The following is a 23,178-nucleotide window of genomic DNA, read 5'->3' on the forward strand; positions in this document are numbered from 1 at the left end:
AAATCTGTCTGTATCTATGTTAGTGAGTACTTCTCCTTTGCCAAGATAATCCATCCACCTCACAGGTGTGGCATATCAAGATGCTGATTAGACAGCATGATTATTGCTGGCCACAATAAAAAGCCACTCTAAAATGTGCAGTTTGACTGTATTGGCGGTTCTGGGGGGGTCCGAAAACCAGTCAGTATCTGCTGTGACCACCATTTGCCTCAAGCAGTGCAACACATCTCCTTCGCATAGAGTTGATCAGGTTGTTAATTGTGGCCTGTGGAATGTTGGTCTACTCCTCTTCAATGGCTGTGCGAAGTTGCTGGATATTGGCAGGACCTGGAACAAGATGTCGTATACGCCAATCCAGAGCATCCCAAACATGCTCAATGGGTGACATGTCCAGTGAGTATGCTGGCCAAGCAAGAACTGGGATGTTTTCAGCTTCCAGGAATTGTGTACAGATCCTTGCAACATGGGGCTGTGCATTATCATGCTGCAACATGAGGTGATGGTCATGGATGAATGGCACAACAATGGGCCTCAGGATCTCATCACAGTATCTCTGTGCATTGGAAAGGCAATCAATAAAATGCACCTGTGTTCATTGTCCATAACACACGCCTGCCCATACCATAACCCCACCGCCACCATGGGCCGCTCGATCCACAACGTTGACGATCCATAAACCACTCACACACACGACGCCATACACAGTGTCTGCCATCTGCCCTGTACAGTGAAAACCAGGATTCATCCATGAAGACCGTGAACCAGATGCCATCGAATGTAAGCATTTGCCCTCTCAAGTCAGTTACGACGACAAACTGCAGTCAGGTTGAGAACCTGATGTGGATGACGAGCATGCAGATGAGCTTCCCTGAGATGGTTTCTGACAGTTTGTGCAGAAATTCTTTGGTTATGCAAACCAATTGTTGCAGCAACTGTCCAGGTGGCTGGTCTCAGACGATCTTGGAGGTGAACATGCTGGATGTGAAGGTCCTGGGCTGGTGTGGTTACACGTGGTCTGCAGTTGTGAGGCCGGTTGGATGTACTGCAAAATTCTCTGAAACGCTTTTGGAGACGGCTTATGGTAGAGAAATGAACATTAAATTCACAGGCAACAGCTCTGGTGGACATTCTTTCAGTCAGCATGCCAATAGTGCGCTCCCTCAAAACTTGCGACATCTGTAGCGTTGTGCTGTGTGATGGAACTGCACATTTTAGAGAGGCCTTTTATTGTGGCCAGCCTAAGGCACACCTGTGCAATAATCATGCTGTCTAATCAGCATCTTGATATCCCACACCTGTGAGGTGGATGGATTATCTCGGCAAAGGAGAAGTGCACACTAAAGCAGATTTAGACAGATTTGTGAACAATAATTGAGAGAAATAGGCCTTTTGTGGACATAGAGAAAGTCTTAGATCTTTGAGTTCAGCTCATGATAAATGGGGGCAAAAACAAAAGTGTTGCGTTTATAATTTTGTTGAGTATAGTAAGCCTTAAGAACATAATGGCCAAGTACTGTGCTTAAAAGAGCCTCTATTGTCCTAGAACAAAGTCTTATGGGCAGATATGACAAAGATTAACCTGTACCAGAGTTAAGGAAATAGAAAAGTGTGAATAAAAAAAGCAACTGTCCATGATACAAAGTATACCAACACATCTCTGAAATGTATGGCTGTGTTTGCTACACATGTCTTCATGGATGATGTGACAATAGACAGCAGCTGTAGAATGAAACATCAGCTCAGACACAACAACATTCCTCTAAACTCACTGGATGGGCTTTTTCATGCAGCAGGTCAATGACCTCAAAACAGGACATTTTCAAGGACATGAAGCTGAAGGTTCATGACTGGCCAAGACAATCACCCAGTCTGAATCTAACTAAGCATCACTTTCAAATGCTGAAGACAAGACTGAAGGCAAAAAGGCGCCCAAACAAGCAAGAGCTGAAGCTCAGTTACAGGCCAGGCAGAGAATCAACAGGCCAGATACCCAGTCTGGTGACGTATATTGGTTTGCAAAAGATATACAGCCAAGTACTAAACATGAATACTTTCCCCCAAATACTTTTGGCACCTTAAAATGAGGGGACTATGAACAGTTATTTTTATATGAGATATCCCATCTGGATGTAAATACCCTCAAATATAAGCTGACAGTCTGCACTTCAACCATTATGCTATATTGTATAATTTAAAGTCCAAAGTGCTAGAATACAAAGGTAAATGAAAAACAAAACGTTTCACTGTCCAAATACTTTGGAGTTGACTGTATTTGGTGGTTTGAGCCCTAAATGCTGATTGGCTGACAGCCATGGTATATCAGACCATATACCACGAGTTTGACATCACATTACTTTTATACTATTTTAATTACATTGGTAACCAGTTTAGAGGCATGTCAGGAGTTTGTGGTGTATGGCCAATATACCAAGGTCTTGCTTGAAGACAGCACATAGCCGTGGTATATTGCTCATATACTACAACAGCTCCTCATGCCTTATTACTTAATTATACAAATCAATAATTCTGTTTAGGTGGAATTGTACACAAGCTTATTTCATTTGCAGTACAAGCATTCACTTATAATCCCATATATTGCAACTATGTCCACCACCTCCACCTGCCTCCATGCTTGCCCTTTGCTGCAGGAGACCATTGACCTAAGTCTTCATAAACTCTCTTCATTCATCGTGAATTCATAGAGAGCATATTGTCTGTGTTGTTAGAGTTTCAAAGTTTGTTCTTTGCTCAGATATGGATTTACTGTCTGGGGAAGGGTGATGGTGAGAATGTTAGACCTTTGCACTGTCTGTCCTTCCGTCTGTCTTGAGGATCATTGTTGACATTCAGAAGGCAGTAGACATAGCTTGGTTCCCAATCTGTTTGCGTTGACCGTCCAACACTTGTATGACCACTGGAGTTATCTTGACTAGACATGAAACTGCAAGACAGCGCAAACTGATCAGGACTGGACAGTGAATGGGGAGACTCGTCTGCTCCTGGAGGAAGCTTGTGACCCTAACCCCAGTCTATGGGTGCTCCTCAGAGGTGATCCTGAGGGAAGCGATTGCCTTGGTGCAGGTATGAAGACCCTCTTCCTGTGTAGGGTCCCTGACGGTGAGGACCGAGACAGGGGCTTTCTCCCCCTCAGAGTTCCGAGGTGTCTGGTGGGGGGGGGGCCTCTCCGTCTCCATCCCCTTCCCCTGCGACTGGGCCACCAGGTCCTCTGCAGCTACGTGGAGCGATGCCTCGCTACTGCTATCCTGGTGGATCTCTGCCTCCTGAGGGGATAGGGGGCGCAGCACTTGGATTCCCCCGATTGGGACCATGGGGAGGAGAGTCCTGGTTTGTTGCTGGGAGTGTAGGGGAAGGTGGCTGAGGAGGTTCTGATGAGAACAACTGGAGCTGGAGGGACCGGGAAGGGCGGAGGACACGCTAATCCCCTCATCCTAAAAACAACAGGTTATAGTGAATGAGAGGGCTGGTTTCTGCAGCTTCATGCTAATGACTCATTTGCAAGTTTTATATGATTATCAACAAGTGTGAAGTGACTCCAGTGGCGTTAAAAACACTGCGATGAATAAAGGCGTTTACCTAAAAAGTATTAACAGTTCCTCTAATAAATAAGGCTCTAGCCAGCTCAACTAATTTTTACGTGACAGGACATAGTAATAGATGAAAACACACTGTCAACAACAGAAACATACCATTTCCATTTCAGTAGCTCCTCCCTGCTGGAGCAGTTCAGCCTTGGCTTGCTGCCTGGTTTTGTCCCCGGAGCCTCTGTGTTGCGAGCCCCCTCTACGGGGAGACACAGCCCGCAGCACTACCCTCTGCCTGCCCCGTGTGGACGGCTCCCTCCTCCCAGCCAGGTCCACTCCTCCTGGGGACAGCGGCCTCTCCATGCCAGCTGGGGAGAGGTGCTGGATGGGGCTGAGGTTAGCGGAGCTAGGTCTCAATGGGGAGGTGTCCCATCGAGGTGAGGAGCGTCCCCGGGGGGAGAGTTCTCTACGGGGTGAGGGATGGCGGAAGCTTGTTGGGGACAGTTCCCTCACAGGGGACTCCCAGCCTGGGGACAGCAGACTGGTGGGGTAGGGGTCAAATAACAGACCACTCTGGTCTGGAGACAGCATGGCCAGGCTACAGTCTTCGTCCACAGTTCTCTGGTCGGTTCCCGTTCCCCTGCCCGTGGCTGACGGATGGGAATCAACGCCAGGCAGGGTGGAGGTGGCGAGGCAGCTGGCGAGAGGACGGACAGCGCTGAGGGTACAGCCATGGAGGTGGGACGACACACCCTGGATGACGGCAGTAGCAGTGACCGACAGAGAGGCTACACCGCATGGGTGAGGACTGGTGCTCCGTGAGTCGATCTTTGAGTCAGCGTCGTAATCATCATCGTCATCATCATCTTCGTCATTGTCGTCAATCTCCTCATCCATGCCATCGGAGTCATCCGCATCTGAGAACTGATGTTTGGTTGTGCTCAAGGCCCCAGTCTTCAGTTCTTGCGGGATGTCATCTGTGTTGTTTAAATTAACAAAATAATACAAAGGTATTGAATTATTCTCTGTAATAATGGATGTTGTACATCAAATGTTTTGAGGTACATCAAATGTTTTTTTCAAACAGTCACAATTGATAACACAATCAGATTAAACCTTGTCCGCAGCATTGGTGAGTATCTTACCAGACTCTTGAATCTCTGTATCATCCACTGTGACTGACACGCCGAGCTCAAGACACTTTTTCATGTGAGCCTTGGACTTCATATGTTTAGTCAGATTTCCTAATGGACAAACATTTGAAATGTTTTCCACTGATCGTGTTATTAGCAAAACAATAAAATGTCACTTTTCTTCATCAAATCACACTACTATTATCGGTCAATCAATCACATGACATTTCTAAATCCCTTGTCAAATCAGAAGTGTCGGTGGCTGAATAGGTCTTCTTTCATTGTTTGAATGGAATAACAGGGAGGAAACCCACCTTTAGTTTTGAAAGCAAAGTTGCAGACCCTGCACACATAGGGTCTGACGTCAGTGTGGGTGCGTATATGTTTCTTCAGCATACTAGGTTTCTTACAGCGGATGCCACACTCTTCACAGATATACTTCCCTCTGCCTCTGCCCCTCACATACACATAGTCCTCATTGGACTTGAACCTGTGGGAGGACAAAAAATCTTAACGTGATCTTCTATAAACACAGGATATAGACGTGCAAGGATAAGTGACGACGTTTATTTAATGACATTTTAGGTCTCCCTGGCGAAAAGAGATCTTCCAACTGTTAAATATAAATGAATCAATTTAACTAATTATTTTTTCATATGTTATTGTACCTTCAGGTATTATTGCAATACAAAACATTTTTAGTACACATTACAAACTAGCTGGAAGAGTCATGCTTTATTGATTGATGTGATTGCATTATAACCAACCCTCCGTCAAAGATTTTGATCCGGGTTGGTGTTGGGGTTGTAACTGCTGTTTGTTTCAAGGAGACCTCCATCTCTTTCCATTCCTCCTTTGCAGCTTTTACCCTGCAGGTAGCATCCTTCACTTTCTTTCCATAGGAGGTCACATCAAGTTCTTTGAGCTCTGGTTTGCTCTGTAGCTAAATTAGATAAATAGACCAGAATATGAACAAAGAATAAACATTCAGCAAACATGCAGTTTAGGTGATACAGTTTATTCACAATTTACTAGGGTCACAATGTTAGATTATATGTTAATGAATGTTTTCTCACCAGTTCGAGATTCTGCCTCTTTAAGAGTGAGGAAGAGACTAGTTCCCCAGTCCCAGATTGGTACATGGCTGCCATGGTGTCCATCCATGTATTAGTCTTCTGTTTGGACCGGAACAGAGCCAGGGTTTCACTGGTGCTGAGGTTTGAAGGATTTGGGTTATGGGAACTGATGCACCATGTGGCGTATACAGATGACATAGGAGAGGGGTTGTGACCACAGCTCGGCTTGGTGTAATTCAGATAGCACCAACTCACACTTGTCGTTGTACGGAGACTTGGATACGGAGATATCAGTTTGGAGTTTTCACCATCAGAGATGAGAATGCCCTGACCTTTAACCAACTGCACCAGCATGTCCATCTGTGCCTTGCAGTCCATGCCAGACTCTTTGAAATCCTTCAGAGAAAGCAGAGTGTGGGGTTGTAAGTTTGTTTCTGTTGGAGAGTTATCCATGGGGTAATCAGGACTGTCTGACCCTTGTTTCTGAGGTGGGATAAAGCTTCTGTTTGCTCCTTCATCTTTAGAATGAAGTAAAAACAACGCAGACAATGAGGATTTTGTGGGATAGCTTAACATTGATGCTCTCTGGTTGGTGTCGCTTTTAAACTCTGAGTGTATGCTGGTCTTGTTCTCGTCAGTAACAGAACAGTTTCCTAACTCCACAGCACCCAACTCCTCCACTATCTCACCATACATTTTCTCCTCTTTGACACGTTTCTGCTGTTTGACCTCCATGAACAGGTCCAAACTGCTAGCTGGAGATAACATGCGCTTGTTTGATCCACCGCCGGATCCACAGTTGGTGGTGGAGATAGTCCTTGATGTCAGGGAAAGAGGAATCCCTGTTTTAAGCTTAGCCGGGGACAGATCTAGAACCTGAACCTGTACTGGGCTGGCCAACAGTCCCCGGGGGTGTTCTAATAATGCTTTAGACGCATCTAAATGTGTGGATGAACTTGAAAAGTGAGAAATGACAGAGCTTTCATATGGATCCTCTAGGATCTGTGACACTGTGGTGTACGTGATGCTACCATAGGACGGCACATGAGTCTGCTTTCCAACAGGAACTTGAAGGCCGCAGTGCGTTGGCTGAGGAGCAAAGATTGGCAAAGACTGGGAGCGCTGAACAGTGGGTGAGAAGGACAGGGCATTGCTCAGGTACTGAGGAAGAATACTTAGCGGAAGGATAGGATGTGTTAATTCAGGGTCAACATTCAAGGGCGCCTGTCTTACCAAATTACCTCGCCTGGATTCTGAGTAACTGGCACTGATCTCCCCATGTCTAACTTTGGCCAGTGGAGAGAGACTGCCATAGTCAAACGATACGCTGCGGACCTCGGGGAGTTCTCTACGCAGAGAGTTACATGGCGCCTGTTCTGAAGAGGAGCGTCTCATTTCATGTTGTTGACGCTGGTTCAGGATGGACAGGGAGTGGCCGCTTCCTGGAACAGCTAAGAACTCCAGCGATTTGCCAAACTCATCCTGTCTAGATGCCGGAGAAGCTGGCTTGGGGATTAGCTCTCTGTCTCTCTCCTCACGGTCAAATGAGAAGCTGGAACAGTAGGATAAGTTACTGTCCTGACTGGGGCTTCGGGAGAGACTTGTACAGGCTGACTCAAAGCTTGACTCACCAGAAGAGTGCTCCAAGTCAGCTAAGCGCAGTCTCTTCTTCTTTGGAGGGAGTTTTTCTGGGGGGAATTGAGACAAGGTTTCACTCCTTTGAGGCCACTGGAACTCTTCTACATGTCTATCGGGCTCTCTCGCCTTCACTGATTTTAGCTCAGACACTTTCTCTTTCTCTGGACTGTCAGGTTCCACAGTTACCCTGATCTCTGGAACCTGTATGTTGGATTGACGGACTAGCTTAGGTGTCACCTGATAAGACTGATCTAACAATCTACTGTCACTCAATTGATGCGCAAAGATCTCAGTCTTTTTATGCACCTCTCGCGTTGGGCTTTGCTCCACCACTTCCATCAAGGAAGGGCTTTCCTGTATCTGGTAATTGTAAGACTCATCAGAGTGAGACCTGCTTAGGGAGTTTGTGTGTTGAATCACAGAGATGACATTAACCAAAGCTCTCCTCTCGGGGGTGGCATCCAACCTTTCCCTGTCCAACCTGTCACACTTTGTTCTATCCTGTGTGTGCACGCTCTGAGCGTGTCCTTTCAATGAAGTACTAGTGGTTAAAACACCTTGAGAGGCTTGCTTGGAATCCTCATAGTTCCTCATCTCCTCATCATCTGTGTGCTGCTGGCTTAACACATCCTCCTCCTCCCCGACACATTTCTCCTTCCGCCGCTTCCTAGTTGCAAATTCCATCGCTTGCTTTTGTTGGACGGTGAAACTTTCCATCTGTACGCCAAGGCAGATGGAAATATCAGAGATGGTTCCGCAGTGCTCAGAGGGTTCAGTGTGTCCATCGTGTGCAGGGTGCTCAAAGGCAGCCTGTCTCCTTAGTCTCCTAGTGCCTCCAGAGGATGCCCGCTCATCAAAAGAGTGGCTGCCTCGCAGGCCTTGTGGCATGTCCAGACATGCGGCCGAGGACGTGGGCATTGAGTTGCTCCGCACCAGCTGTCCAGAATCAGAGAGCTCTAGCTGAACCTCCTTCGTTTCGTCTCTTGTAAACGAATGTGTGTTTATTCTGATTGATTCAACCATTGATTCCTTTTCTTGTGTAAATACGCGGGAAACGCCACGCTCCAAGGTGCTACTACCACTTATTAAGTCTGCCGTGCTAGTCACAACAGTTATTGAGTGTTTAGGGTTTGGTTTGTAACACTTCCCAAACATAATCTCTTGATAGGACTTGGCATTCGTGCTGGGAGGACCAGCCGTTTGGTGCTCGGCACTCTCAGAGCGTGAGAAGTAGCCTGAGTCTGTGCTGCCTTTGCTTCCCTGGCTGGGCAGGGAGAGAGATGTGTCAGTGTCATTGCTCCTTTTCTCTGAGAGCCGTAGTGCGAGCCTCTGCTTGATCGCGCTAGATTGGATTGCACGGCTGACCTGAGAAACGGCTGGAGCCTGAGCAGCATTGATCTCTCTGAGCTTGGATGAACCCTCCTCAGAAAGCGTTAACGCTAATGTAACTCCCTGTTTCTGGGCAATGACATTCCTTACTTTTCCAGCCGTGGTGCCATCTGGTTCCTCGGCTGAGACAGAATCCAAGTGCAATGAATCTCCCTCATCAGTATCCGAGCTCTGCTCGGCGTCGGAGTATAACTCGGCTTCCGCTTCTCCCTCAAAAGATCCCTGGTCCTCCATGTTGGCATTGTAAGAACCCATTTCTGAAAATGGCACCGTCTCCGCTTTTACAGAGTGAGCATGAGATTTTCTGTGTTTGTATAAATTGCTCTTGGTTTTAAAGGAGAAGCCACAGGGAACACACGGGTAGGGTCGCTCCCCAGTATGTGAGCGGATATGCTTCTTAAGTACACTGGGTTTGGCACATGCCCTCCCACAATATTCACAAACATACTTCCCAGGTCTCTGCTGCTGTTTCTGCTCAATCTTATTACAAACGTCCTCAGATGCCTCATCCATTCCTGACCTGGAACTGCACTGGAGAGACGCTGGTAAACTGGGGGAGCTCCTCTGAGTAGATGGCCCTCCACTGCTGCCATGGGATAGTGGAAGTGTAGAAACCATGTGATCCGCCCTTTTGTGTCTAGGAAAGGGAATTGTCTGTTTTTCCCGTGGGGGATATGAGGTCAATACATTGTAATGAGGATGATTGCAGGGTTGATCCTGTAATTGGCATAGTGATTTCCCTTCGAATTGTCTTAATTTCCCGGAGTCAGACCTTTCTATTGAACCACATGTGGTTCTGCTTGGGTCTTCCTCAGGTTCTGGGCATAGGTGCCATCCCTCACCCTCAGAATCCGCCGAAGGTGTTCTTCTGTTTTCAGCAGTTGACGATTCTGGTGCTACTGCCCACTGTCTTTGTGTAACTGCTTTTTCCAAAGGCTCTTTAGAGGTCTTCACCTCAGCAGTTTCCAGCGACTCCATGACAATTCCAATGTCACCTTCCTCTCCAGGGTAGATTTCCAACAGACAATAATGTCTGTTATGTTAGTGTAGGAATATATGAGCAAAAAAATGACATAGGGGATGCTCATCTGAAAGAAATCAGAAAAACAATGATTATTAGCAAAGATAGCTTACAAAAAAAACATATGTAACACTCCCATTTCTTGCAACAACAAGAAATAACATAAAACAGGTAATATAAAAATCTTCAATGATTTATTTGTGATTATAGCTATCATAACCTCATGGTCAAAATGATTTTCCAAAACAGTTTCGTCCTCAAATAAACCTGGTGAATAATGAGCAGTGTACACAGCAGGAGCAAAGAATAATCAGGCTCTTTACTAGACCCTCAAATACCTGCACCTTATCTAACCTCTGGCCAGTGTAGAACAGTCACAATGTGTGTGCGTGTGTGTGTGTGTCTTGACCACAGGGCTACTTGTGTCTCCGAGCCATTACACTGTGCTTGCGTCCCAAATGGCTTACTAAACCTTACATTGTGCACTAGTTGTCCAGGGCCCATTGGCCTCTACTTAAGCTCCATACCATCAGACACTGTGGGGGCATGCTGGGTCTCACAGGGAACATCATTCTCATCTTCTCAGTATCAAAGGCTGTGTGCTCTTTAACAAGGTTACATAAGATTATCTGGTTCAAACCCTCTGAGCAGCTTGTAATTAGGACATCCTGTGAGCTACCCTCTCTCTTTCTGTTAAATCCTCATACTCTCTCTCTTCCTATATGCATTACAATCATTCAAGTGTTCCTTCTGTCAGTTTCATCCAACTGTTCCCTCTCTCTCTTTGTTACACACACACACACACACACACATTCACATGCTCGCACAAACTTGCCCGGCACAGACCGCAGAGATGGTAAAAATCCAAGGTGACTCTCAAGATGCAGAGATAAAACATGCATTAAATCAAAGAGGCTGCGCTTATACCGCAAGAATGTCAACTAATATTGTAATGGGAAGTGCTTTATCTTCCCACTTGACACAGGGTTAAACACTACAGCTACAGGATTTTGCATTCCCCTTTAGACAGACGGACAGACCAGTGAAGGGAATCCGGTGTATAGGCCAATACTATGTACTGCAAAAGATGGCTTCTTGAAACACGGAACCATTTCCTGAGGTAACCCTGGTGGGGTGTCACTCAGGGCAGAGTTGACAACATTCTATGCCGTGAAAGGGAGGGGACAGGGGATCTCTCTCTCCTCAAGGTCGTCTTGACCCCATAGCTGGGTATTTTTCCATCCTTCCCAACTAAAGCGATGAGAGGGGGGAACTATGAGTGCATGGTGTCAGAGAGATAAGCCTGCCCCAATGTAACAATGCATACCTCTACAATGAACTACACTCGAGACAGTGTGGAAGAGATCAAAGCCTACAGCATGTACACTACCCAGCCTCCTTCAAGAAACACTGGCAAGTTACCTAAGCAGTTTCTTTCTCTTTCTGATTTGTCTTCGACACAGCCCTCTTTTTCAGGAAACTATACATTCTGCATGCAAGTAAAGCAGCGGTTGTGTGGTACACGACATTAGAATGTCTTGTTCATGGTACATGGGAACAGTTCTCAGGAAGATGACGAGTGAGTGTTGCCGTGGGAGGCAAGTGGGTAGTAGTCAGTGTGTTTCTGAATGACTGTGGGTTGGCTGGTGTGAACGTGCTGCTGGCATGTGTTTGACTGAGCATGCACTTGTGGGGGGGGGGGGGGGGGTCTCTTTAGATTCAGAAGAGCGTATTAATATTGACATATACATGCTGATTAGACATGCTATAGCCACAACCACACTGCTGAAGCTGGATTTATGGAAACAATGGGAAGCTCTCTGTATTTAGGTTGTGGAAAACGTCATTATAATGCCTCTGCACTGTATTACATTCAAGGCACATACAACCAAAACACATAGCTATGACAGTAGACTAACGCAAGTCTTTTTCCATACATCTCAGATAATACACAGTGTCAGGGACAGTGAGGCAGAAAGCCCAGGGCATGACAGCACACACAGAACCCAGCATGCAGAACGAACGCTGATGCAAGACGAGAGACTCAGAATGCATGCAGTTAAACCACAAGGTCTGTGGTAAGAAAATAGCCTCTCACACAGCAGACAGACATCGAATATAAACCCTCATACAAACCTGACATTCGCGTCCTCCCTTCTTGTCCCATAGCGCCACTCACATGTGACATTCATCACATTGGAAATTCCAGCTGTCCATTGTCCACATTCCTGGGTTATAATGGCACCGATAAACAGTAATGATCTGATTTAGTTGTGGCAAAATATCATCAATCTTACATTGCCGCCGCTGGTGCTGGCTGAGTATACATTAGAAGGTCTATTGATGTGAGCTAGTCACCAGAGAAAATACCCAAGCGTGACGCGGACGGACCCAGGCACAAAAATAGCAAAGGGGCCCTGTGAGGGATTACACAACAGACCACGTTTGAGGACACTTTCTCAGCAATACAGATACACAGTCTTAGTGTGGTTTCAAAGCCGCCATATACACACACTCAGTGTTGGGGCAAAACACTGTTGTCACTTAAGTCCTTTTTCTGTGTACTAAAACATCGATGTTATCAGGGTGTGAAATCCAAACGATAGCAACACTTCCTCAGCCTGTGGGTGAGAACAAAACACACACTTAACCTTCTCAGTTTGTCAGTGAGAAAAGAGAGTAGTCTATTCAGCTGCACTTTTTGAGTGTGGGCTCTTTATACAACAACACAGCTTTAACCATGGTATGGGACCCTAGAGTCTGATAACCTGGGATGCCCCATTTACACAGAAGCAGAGCCTGGTAAAATTAGGGTTTGAATTGCAGTACAGTTGGGAGATTTACTTCTTCTGACTTGGGCAAAACACAGCAGCCATCTGTTTTCACCCATGAGTGATTGACAGCAATTTTATTACTGAAGTACAGACACAGTGAGGTTATTGGCAACTTGATAAATATGAATTACATTAAAAAAAAATACAAATGTTGAATTCAGTTGTATATACTTGCAGAGGCAACCACGTTCTGCTCTTGGTAATGTTCATGATGCCTTTGTCCATAACAATGGCCCCAGGTAGCAAGATAGCCCAAAGACCCACCTTCATATTTTAGAAATATGAGGGACTTTTTTGCAGGCTTCTGTTTTTCCATGCCAAATCCATCATGCCATCTGACCATAGCACCACCTGGAGTTTATTCAACGGTATTGGGTCTTGATTGGAACTGGGGCTTTGTTTAGATTACATCAAAATAAAAGCTCTTTGGGTATCTGCGGACTGAATTGCATTCCAGTCTATAAGCCGAAATGAAGCATATTAACCATCTAGTTAGATTAAGTAGCTACATAGAGGAATTGTCTAGCAAAGTGTTGACAAACTCTCATTGCGTTTGAAAAAGGTCATCACCATTTCATTGTTTTGAAGCAAATGTCCTGCAATTCTGCGGAGATTAACAACACTCTTTTAGGCTGTCTATTCAATGACATAGGCCGACTACTGATACTAATATCTATTAACCGTATTTCCCTCATTTCTACGCTACCATGCAACATTCACATATTATTTACTATTATCCAACAAGAATTGTGTTAAAAAATTACAAACACAATTACAAAATTAATGAAAATCTTTGTAATTTCTACATTTTATAAGGCTTCATAGCTCATCTTCATTAAGGGACAGAATAATTTACCTGATTATACATCTTCATTTTACAGGTCCATAACTGACTGGTGTTAGAAGTAGTACAAGGAGCAAATCACCATATGTAATCACAATAACCTAACAGTATACTTCCACAATCATATTTGCTCTCTCCATCTCCCTGAACTCAGAGAAAAACTGTGCAAATTCAGAAATGGACCAACGTTGTGGTGAAAACGTCCCAAAGCACAATTTGTTGGCTAAAATGAGGCCACCAACCTCAGGAGAGCAAACTGTCTTATAATACAGACATGCAGCATACAGCTTGTAAGGTGACGCCAAAGAAACCTTTCTATCCTTGGATGGACAGTAAAGCTCTGTTCATTTGCCTTATCCGGGCTGTGTTCAGTCTGAGCTAGAAGTACACAGTACAGTGAACAGTCTACACTAACCCAGTCAGGTCCACCAAGAAGAACCCAGTCAACAATATGATACTGAAAGCAGTCATTAAAAAGTACTAATTGTTTTTCAACACATTTAAATCATTTGTATTCACCACCATCTCCTGCCACCTCAGCCTTTTGTGAACTAAAGTTTGCTTGCAAAAAATGTTTCCCCTTCCTTTCAGCGCAGACTTTAGTAATAACTACTTCATTGAGGATTGTGTACTTAATAGTAATGTGTTGTTGTATGGTTGTTCCACCAAGCTATCTTAAGTGCAATACACTAAATGAAAATGACTCATATATACATTTACCTTCTAATTTTTTAAACAGAATTAGATATGCTACATCTCAAATGTTTTTTGACCCTTGATATACAGTGCCTTTGGAAAGTCTTCAGACCCCTTCACTTTAATATTTATTAAATGTATTATTATTTAATATTTATTATTCATAGTATATGCTGAATCTATTCATTAAATATGTAGATAAGTATTCAGGCACAAGACACTCCAAATCTTGCTTAAATGCATGCTTTGTCCTTTGAGCATCCTTGAAAAGTTACACACCTGTCTATATAGGGTCATTTAAAGTAAAATGATTGAAAGAGTTAAATAAGTAAAATGAGTGGCACCTCATGAGGATTCTTATAAATACAAACAAAGAAAATAAAATCTGCTTTACTTTTCTACCTTTTTATGTACATCAGGTTTTCATGTTAGACTGGTATAACAATGAGGAAGGGCTGTATGATATTAGCAGAGGACCCCCACACCCTGCTTAGCTCATGATGATCTGCCTGAGCACAAATTGTTCTGCTAATCTGGTGACGTCCCTGTCAATCAGAATGAGGAAAGACGACTCAAAAAGGAAAATAGACAGATGGTTGTTGACCTTCATGATTCAGGCAATGGGAGGGAAAAAATCCCCAAACCTAAATATACCAATTCCCACTTGGGCAACAGGAATTTAGAAGGTGAAGACTAGTGGAAAACTGGTTACTCTGCCGCCTCTTGCTTCCACACAGTGAGGAAGATGGTTCAGAAGACAAAGAAGGATCCTAAAGGCCACAGCTGGAAGGTTACAAATCTTGTCCCCAGGCTGTTGTGCACAGCGCATATGAGCTTGGAACACAGACGGCCTTTGGTGAAGAACCTTGTCATTCTATGGCAGTATAACGCTTCTGTCAAAAGAGTATCGAGGTGAGTGCCATTTCTGATGTTTGATCGTGTAAATGAACACTTTACATCCAATCTAGCCTGAGTCATCCCCTAGAATCCATGGTATTGACCACAAAATCAACATTTTGTGATTGTCTGTGGACTTGAATCCCATTGAAAACCAATATGAATTCATCTTTATAAGAATTTTCATGAAGCACCAAATATTCCATACATTGGAACACTACAACATAACAAATTACCTGCATTGTCCATTTTATACAGCATTTCTGCTCATCTTTATGAAGGCTGCCATCATTTCGGAGGTGAATTTATTTCAATTACGGTGCACAAATACCCCAAATGGTGTTCCTCAGAATCATTACATGGGACATGATTTTCTGGACACAACATGTGCTCTGTCATTTGTGTGAATCTTTGTCCTTTTAATACAACAATCACCACAGCCATAAATATTTAACTTGCTGTGAATCCCATGTTTAGTTTCCGTAGGTGTTATTAGGTGAGAACAACTGGATGCAGCTATGAATAGGAATCCTTGGTAGGGGGCTGCACCAGCTATTGTTACAGTTAAGGACACTTTAGGATTTTATTGGTAACATAAAACCAAAACAGCGTAACAATGATTTGCCTACTTATGTAAGAGCTATATGAAATGAATATGCATTCACATTTAGAAATACATGTTTTATCTCTCAAGACAGATTGTTTAATGGTCAAGGCCCATGTAGAATAGTGTGATGATTAAGAGCAATATTTTATTTACTTGCTGATCAAATCAAGATTGGCTGAAGACAATGCTGGTACTGGAACAGTAACAATAAGTTTGTGGATGATAAGTCCCCTCAGAAACCCCAGATCTTATGATGCCATGCCAACTTGTCCAAAAACATGGCAGACATCGATTGAATGTAACAGTTCTATATATGATTGGGGGGGGGGGGGTCCTTTATAAATCTAAGGGATAATTACTGAAAGATTCTATGGACATTTATTTGGAACAACGGTGAAGTGTATTTTTATACATTTTAAAAGTGACTTCTCTATTGGTAGGTCTATGGCATTTATCGTTTAGGCTACAAATTATCTGAACTGCTGCTGTACCAAAGATGTCCTTTGAACACAGTGGAAAGTGAACTCCCAGGACGACTGCTTTGCTACCTTTCCAAAACATTAATCATATTTGTTAATGGCATTCAGTCCAGTAGTGAAAGAGAAAGTGACAAACTTTCACAAGATATTTTTCATTCTCGGTAAACATCATTATATTATTGATTTATCAATACTGTAACAATGTCCAGATTGTCAGACACACAGTATTTGTTTATTACATTCCTTTTACAAAAAACAGCTTAAGTTTTTCTAAATATTACTATTTAAAATGTAACATGTCAAGAAGAAAAATCTCTAATTGGACAACTTTAATATGTGTACTGCTATTACAGTTGGGAATCAGGATCATCTGTTTGAAGTTAAACATGAGTGTACTGCATTGCAGCTAAGATCCATTATGCTGCCTGTCTGTATTTAGCATCTGGAGTAGTAGCACTAAAATGGCTGATACTCAGTGCGCAGTGAAGGTCAAGTCGCCAGTCTATAAATATAATTATCTGTTCTAAATTGCACCCTATTCCCTCCCTTGAGTGCCCTACTTTCGACCACATTAAAGAATAGGGTGGCATTTTGGACTCATGGTCTTTCCCCCAGGATTTTCCACACACACTGCATGGCATTCCCAGTATCTTAACTCAGCTCTGTATGCACGCACATACACACACACCTCTGCTGACCAGATCAAATATTCAAAAAATTTGCATGTGATTGAATACCACACATACATGCCGCCCACCCCTCTTTAGTAGTGAGCCATTAATATTCTAACAGATGGAATGGGAGAGAGAACGAGAGAAGGGTAGTGTGTGTCCTTGTTTATGAATGAAATGATCCCTCTGTGTTATAGTCACTTAAATTGGGTGTAACTTAATGGTTTTTATCGCATTTTCCTGAAATCTCATGTGTACCTCAATTTTGAAAATAGTTTCTCAACATCGATGTGCTTGCAGAAAACAGATTATTTTGAAAGCTGGATATAAAGGCGAACCATTTTCTGCTGTTGTACTAAGCCATTATTAGTGCTCCAAGGATGTGGAGCGATTGCGAGTGAGTGTTCCCATGGCAACAAAATGCTCATCTCTGAAAGTTCCTCCACTTGTCTATTTTCCCACCCTGGGCTCCAGGTGTTGGCGCTTGGTAGCTGTGGGCACACCCGTAGGAGGTGACAAGAGCACTCACAGCCTGTCGCTCATGGCTATTATTTTTTAGGTACAATGTGTTCTATGTGGAACCCCGCTCAACCATAACAAATATCTAAATAAAGAAAAGGCTTAATGGTCTATTGTGGAGTCTACATAAAGCCATAAGGGTTCTTCAACAAAGACGGCCATAAATGAACATTTTTAAGAGTGAATAAAGCTATTAATTTCCCCTTCAAGGCTATGGCTTGATCAAAGAAAACCACATGAATATGCACCTGCCACTATAAATGGTCTTGCTCACTTTTCTTGGCACCTTGACCAGAACCTCTTCCCTAATAAAAAGATATACCCAGTCTAACCTACATAAGTAGTATGCATGATTGCATGACATGTGTAACTGGGTTATCTTATTCAGAAACAGATAAAGATGAGAACCCCTTGCGAACCCCCTATTTTTACGTCATGGAACATTTGCGGAACAGTTTAGAGAACCTCCCATTTTCTCCACCAGGAACAAACGCGTGCATAACAGATAGGGTAGACACTACACAGACACAACACTGAGACACGTTGCAATGCTTACAATTACTGGATAGACAGACCGAAGCTCTTACGTCACGATTCAAGGATTCGAACAAAAAAATTAATTTGAATACTGTAAGATTAGAAAAAAATGCAAATAGGCTAGACCAACTGACCTTTCAAATACGCGCACCGACCGAAATTGAACAAACTGAAAACTGCATAGAGCATGGCCATATACCGGAATTGGTATAGCACCCATTGCAATTATGAAAGCTTGACTGAATCTAACTATAATCTTAGCGCATTAAATTGTTGCAGTCGAAGAGCCTGGACGCCTTCCCTTTGGCTAGCTGTACGGCTTGTCTGTCAAACGGTCACATGCGTGCATCTCGCTCTTGGAAATTGTTGCTGCATATTGCTCAATGGATGGTGGCTCGTCGTAGCCAGTAGAGGGTACCCCCGTACCGCTGATCGGCCAAACATGTGACATGATAGCCGAAGAATAAAGATTACGTAGCCTATCCTTGTTTTACATTTGTCAATGGCAGGTATGTACTGTATTAATTTATCTTTGGGAAAAAAGGGAGAAGTATAGTGAAATACAATTTGCAGTCATTTTATTGATGTACAAATGTGCAAAATCAAAAACATATTCACATCTTTACTTTTCACAATCCAGATGTAATATTGGTTAACATTAGCAATAAAGCGGCTATGGAAGTAAATCACAATACAAACAACTTAAAATCAAATACAAACGTTCTGATTAATTCATTTTGAAATTCACATAAAAATATATATATAGGAATTACAGTATCAAAGTAGGGCAAAAGTATTATATGAAGTATACCAAAACCCATACAGTACATTTTTTTCAAGTAATTTAAAATGAATTTCATTACCCTTCTTAACAGATATCAAAATCGATTTTGTTATCATAAACAATCTAGAGTAGCCTAAAAACTCCCCACCCACAAAAAAATAACTCTGAATGAGAATAAAAAACAGCAATCATTTCTTCACATAATTCTGGATGTACCTGGCACCCAACAACGTATGATATGGGTCCTCATTACTACAAGTCACTCGCCTGGAGACAATGTGGAAACTGCGGCCTACGATCTATGACGTTGAGGAACAAATCTTTTTGCTACAGTGTACCTGACAAACACCACCTAGCATTCCCCTCATTGTTCTCCCTTATGAGGCACCCGTCAGCCGTAGTGTCCAGGCCCACTTACATGGTGTCTGAATGTAGGAGAGGTCAGGTAGGAAAACCTTCATACCACCAGGCTTCACCAGCTCCCAGTCCAGTGGCTTGTGGCCAAGCAGCACTACCTGTTAAAATAACCATTAAACAAGACTTCTGTAGCCCTTATAAACATACATTTCAAAAGGTCTTCAGAGGCAAGGACAGCAGAAGCACCCAAAATAACATACTATGAGTTCATTATATAAAGCTACGTTAAGGGGGGATGGCAAGAGTAAGGGAACAGGCGAGCTGACATTCAGGTTTGGTAGGGTGCTTGTTTATACCAGTCGGTCCAGTTTATCCTAACCAATATCTCCTTTCATTAACTGCCAACCACCACTACAAGGTTGTTCAGTCAGCCTATATTTTCAGTTGACATAATATTTTCCACCTTATTACAGACCTTTTACATGTTAAAAGATTTAAAAGAGAGGCCAAAGACAGTCCTTCCTGTATCTTACCTGAGTTACTCCTTTAGAACCAACAGGATCAGTCAACACGACATATCCACTCTGTGGCCAGGACAGAAAAATTGCATAGATGCTCTTGTCCTGTGGTTTGGCTGTGTACCTATTGGAACAGTCAAAGGCAATGAGCCGTTAATTAATTACTTAACAAAAATCTAATGTTCAGTCTGATATGCAATACATATTTACTTTTGTGGGCTGACATTGAAAGCCAGTAAGTAGTCTGGTACTATGACCACACAACATTTTTATAACTATACATTTATTTAATTTATAAAGCACTTTCCAATATAACAGAACAATTTTGTGCATAAAAAGTGTGTAACAAACTGCAAGAAAAATAGCCAAATTCCTACATACACACACAATTATTATTATTATTGTTATTGGTGGTTTTAACAGTTTGCGTAACAGTGGAGTTGGCCAGATCTTCAGACATCATAGTGTCCAACAGAGAAAACTGGTCTTAGCAACTTGTGGGACACCAAAGGTTATGGTGGACTTCTCTGATCTTGCCTCATAATGTTGTTACTTATAAACCAGGTGGTTTGAATACTGAATGCCATTTGGCTGATAGCCATGGTATAATGAGATCCTATACCACTGTATGACATCAACAATGACAACAACAAAACTTTTTACAGGTCAAATCTTCTTGATTACGGAGCTCTTAGCAGTGGTATAATGGCCATATACCACACCCCTCATGCCTTATTGCTTGCAACTAGGACAATATTTGCAGTTTTGACCTTAAGCATCCTTAATATTACTTGATTGTGTGCCTGTTAAAACCATCTGTCTTAAGATGAATGCCATAACTGTAAGTTGCTCTGATAGAGTGCTAAATGATTCAAGGTATTATAATGGGGGGGGGGGGGGGGGGGTAATTCCATACGGTCCATGCTGTGGTGTTGTAGATGGCCTCTCCATTATTGTATTTGTTATTTTCTTTATCATTTATACATATTTACTGACCAGACACCAGGTGTGGCACTGTCATTCTGGGCCCTCCATGCTGTGGTGTTGTAGATGGCCTCTCCATTGATCCCCAGCCACTGACCCATCTGCCTCAAGCGCTCCTCGAAGATAGGGGAGATTCGCCCGTCGGGGGTTGGTCCGATGTTCAACAGAAGGTTCCCTCCACAGGACACAGTCTCCACCAAGGTCTACAGCACAGAAGACACGTGTTCAATCATAAAGCCTTTACAGGACACAGTCTCCACCAAGGTCTACAGCACAGAAGACACGTGTTCCATCATAAAGCCTTTACAGCAGTTATAATCTAGTTTATCAGTCATGGGCAGGCATAGACTCAGCCTCCAATGACACAGAGGAAAAGGATAACATTTCAGCGTAGATCTTCATGTAGCAGTTTTGGAACTGGGTAAATACCCACATTTCCATCTCCCCTATACCAAATACATTTCTATTTGTGTCATGCATGGCGTATTGTAGCTTACAAATATGCAGTTTAGGAAAGAAGAAAGCCAAGCATGTCTAGCTGTAAATATTGATTAGGTTGCCCAAAGAATACAGTTGTAAAGTCTTACAGAAAAACACACAGAATCAGCAACAATTTCAAAAAGAAACTCTTTAGAGTTAAATTTGTTTATGAGTTAAAATAAAAACTTTAATGATTCAGGTATTAAAAGTTTTGTAATCATTGTGGAAGACAATTTGTGGTTAGGAACTGATCTAAAGCATCTGAATACGCTATTGTTTGTAAAATAAGGTGATATTGAAACCATTTGAAACTAACCGCTACAAGCTGCTCAATGGCAAAGTAGTCTTTAAGCTGGGCATTTCTCCTGTAACCCCAGGAAGCTTTGTCTATTGAAAAGCAGTTCTCCCATTTGTGTTTCAACAGGTGTCCGGGCTGGTAGCGATCATCGCAGGTGTAGTAGCCTCCATGGTTACAGATGCTGCCGTAGCCCCAACGATCATTCGTCACTACAGTCTCTCGTACTGGACTGTCGGGCACACAGTAAAATTAAGTCAATCTTGCCAGTATTGTAGTCATATGTTTATACTGTTAATTTATAGATACAAGTATGTATACCAATGCTGACAGCTTGTACACTTTTCTAAATATTGCAGCTCAAACAAAGTTAAATATCTTCCACCAAAGCTAGTTAACTGCTGTTAGATATTAGCTGCAAGCTAACATTGTTATGAGTTCAGTTAGCAGCCTCTCGTCTTGTTGATTACAGGTTTTACAGTGATTCTCAAAAGTCACAGATTGCATCTTTAACTTCTGTACTTAAATATGTTTTTTGAAAATACAATGAATGTAATGTTATTGTCCTGGTGTCATGCCAGTGCATGGGCAAATCAGCTTACAACCTTGCAGTGTTAGCTAACTACTTGCTAACAGTTGTTTGCTTGCTAATATCATGTATTATTATGCCATCTGATATTAACTATTTATTTATTTGCCAGCTAGACTGGCATGAGGAACATTGTACAAACTTTAAACGTTAAGTTACAGCCTTACTGGCTATAGGTTTGCACATTTCTCAAGCTAATACTGCAACTACGCTTTGGCTTAATAACTATGTATGAATGAAGCATTATTATTATTAGTCTTCCGTTAGACAGTCTTTTTGGAAGTAAGCACTTTTCTGCCATTGAACAACATTTCCATACAGCTAATAACATTACAGTTGATTTTTGAGTTTTCCAATTCAGTATGTGTATCATCGCTGTGAAACTGTCTTTGATTTACCCCAATAAGCAACCTGCTCCAGGACCTCAGAGTCACAGCAAATTAGAGGAAAAAGTGTGAGAAAATAATTAAGCAAAAGGATTTCAGCTCCATTCATACGAAGCCGGCGCCAACAGGTAACCATATTTATCACTATGTCCATTGCCCAAAACAAATGTACAGGATTGGTTGCCCCAATTCCTTTCAGGTACCTTTAAAATAGAAATAAAGCCTGCATATAATTCATGACATGGTCATATTGCTGCCGATCAGTCTTGGTATGAATGGAATACAAGAGACTGTTACCTATCGTTGTACAGCCAGGCCAGGAATCCGGTGCTGTTCCAGTATTTATCAGGAGCATCCCCGTCTCCATCAGACCACAGCAGCTCTGGTTTGTACTTGTTGATTAGCTCATAGAGCTCAGGAAGGGACTTAGTCGTGGGGAAGTAGTTAGTCGTGAAAACGTTAGCAGCGTCCTGCTCAAACAGTGGATTAAACCACTCAAACAGAGAGTGGTAAAGGCCCAGGCGCAGGTCGCTATTGGCTCGGATTGCTCCAGCCACTTCTCCGACTAGGTCACGTTTAGGACCCACGTCCACTGCGTTCCAGTTCCAGGAATTCTTAGAACCCCACATAGTGAAGCCTGCAGAGAAGACAATATAGCAACTAACCATAAATCATTGTGTATAGAAGTAATTCAGGTTGAATCATGTGAACGGTTTGAAATTTACCGGGTGAGGGGGAGCACGAGATGGGCAACGTGTTAGTTTCCTGGTTTACAAAGTTTTGCAAAGTGCACTGCACAACTAAAGTTTCATGTGACCGAAGTATGAATATCTATTACAAATACTGAAAGAGGATTGATATACGACTACCGCATGTTGCTTATAAACGGCTAGGATTGTGCC

General features: G+C 42.9%; 2 protein-coding genes across 5 annotated transcripts in view; both read right to left on the bottom strand.

Moving 5' to 3' along the window:
* Positions 1–2,350: 2,350 nt before the first annotated feature.
* Positions 2,351–18,348, bottom strand: hivep2b (HIVEP zinc finger 2b). Of its 4 annotated transcripts, none has more exons than XM_020053958.3 (8): positions 18,018–18,063; positions 11,936–12,420; positions 5,752–9,866; positions 5,443–5,618; positions 4,990–5,165; positions 4,688–4,786; positions 3,708–4,519; positions 2,351–3,449 (listed from the first exon to the last, which is right to left on the bottom strand). In XM_020053958.3, exons 3-8 carry the CDS (start codon positions 9,754–9,756, stop codon positions 3,030–3,032), a joined length of 5,688 nt encoding a protein of 1,895 aa, XP_019909517.2. In that variant the 5' UTR covers positions 9,757–9,866; positions 11,936–12,420; positions 18,018–18,063; the 3' UTR covers positions 2,351–3,029. The 4 variants fall into 4 exon arrangements, with proteins under 4 accessions (XP_019909517.2, XP_010876939.2, XP_019909518.2 ...); XM_010878637.4 differs by lacking the exon at positions 18,018–18,063 and adding an exon at positions 17,903–17,947; XM_020053959.3 differs by lacking the exon at positions 11,936–12,420 and having other exon boundaries at positions 18,018–18,348.
* A 96-nt stretch (positions 18,349–18,444) lies between these two features.
* The window catches only part of fuca2 (alpha-L-fucosidase 2), a 7,405-nt gene continuing 2,671 nt past the window's right edge, over positions 18,445–23,178 (bottom strand). The window contains exons 3-7 of the mRNA XM_010878562.4: positions 22,574–22,913; positions 21,323–21,533; positions 20,539–20,729; positions 19,558–19,666; positions 18,445–19,182 (exon numbers count right to left, since the gene is read on the bottom strand). Of these exons, the coding sequence (XP_010876864.1) occupies positions 19,045–19,182; positions 19,558–19,666; positions 20,539–20,729; positions 21,323–21,533; positions 22,574–22,913 (989 nt within the window). The 3' untranslated portion in view covers positions 18,445–19,044. The remainder of the gene's footprint in view (positions 19,183–19,557; positions 19,667–20,538; positions 20,730–21,322; positions 21,534–22,573; positions 22,914–23,178) is intronic.

Source organism: Esox lucius, chromosome 15 (genome assembly GCF_011004845.1).
Source record: "Esox lucius isolate fEsoLuc1 chromosome 15, fEsoLuc1.pri, whole genome shotgun sequence".
NCBI classification, from domain to species: Eukaryota; Metazoa; Chordata; class Actinopteri; order Esociformes; family Esocidae; genus Esox; species Esox lucius.

What these genes read in the sequence shown, in the direction of transcription:
- hivep2b (XM_020053959.3), bottom strand. Translation starts at nt 9,756, where the DNA reads ATGGAGTCGCTGGAAACTGCTGAGGTGAAGACCTCTAAAGAGCCTTTG. An exon ending in AGAGGCAGAATCTCGAACTG is followed by an intron (nt 5,619 to 5,751) that starts GTGAGAAAACAT and finishes TATCTAATTTAG; the next exon opens with CTACAGAGCAAACCAGAGCT. An exon ending in TACAGAGATTCAAGAGTCTG is followed by an intron (nt 4,520 to 4,687) that starts GTAAGATACTCA and finishes TAAACAACACAG; the next exon opens with ATGACATCCCGCAAGAACTG.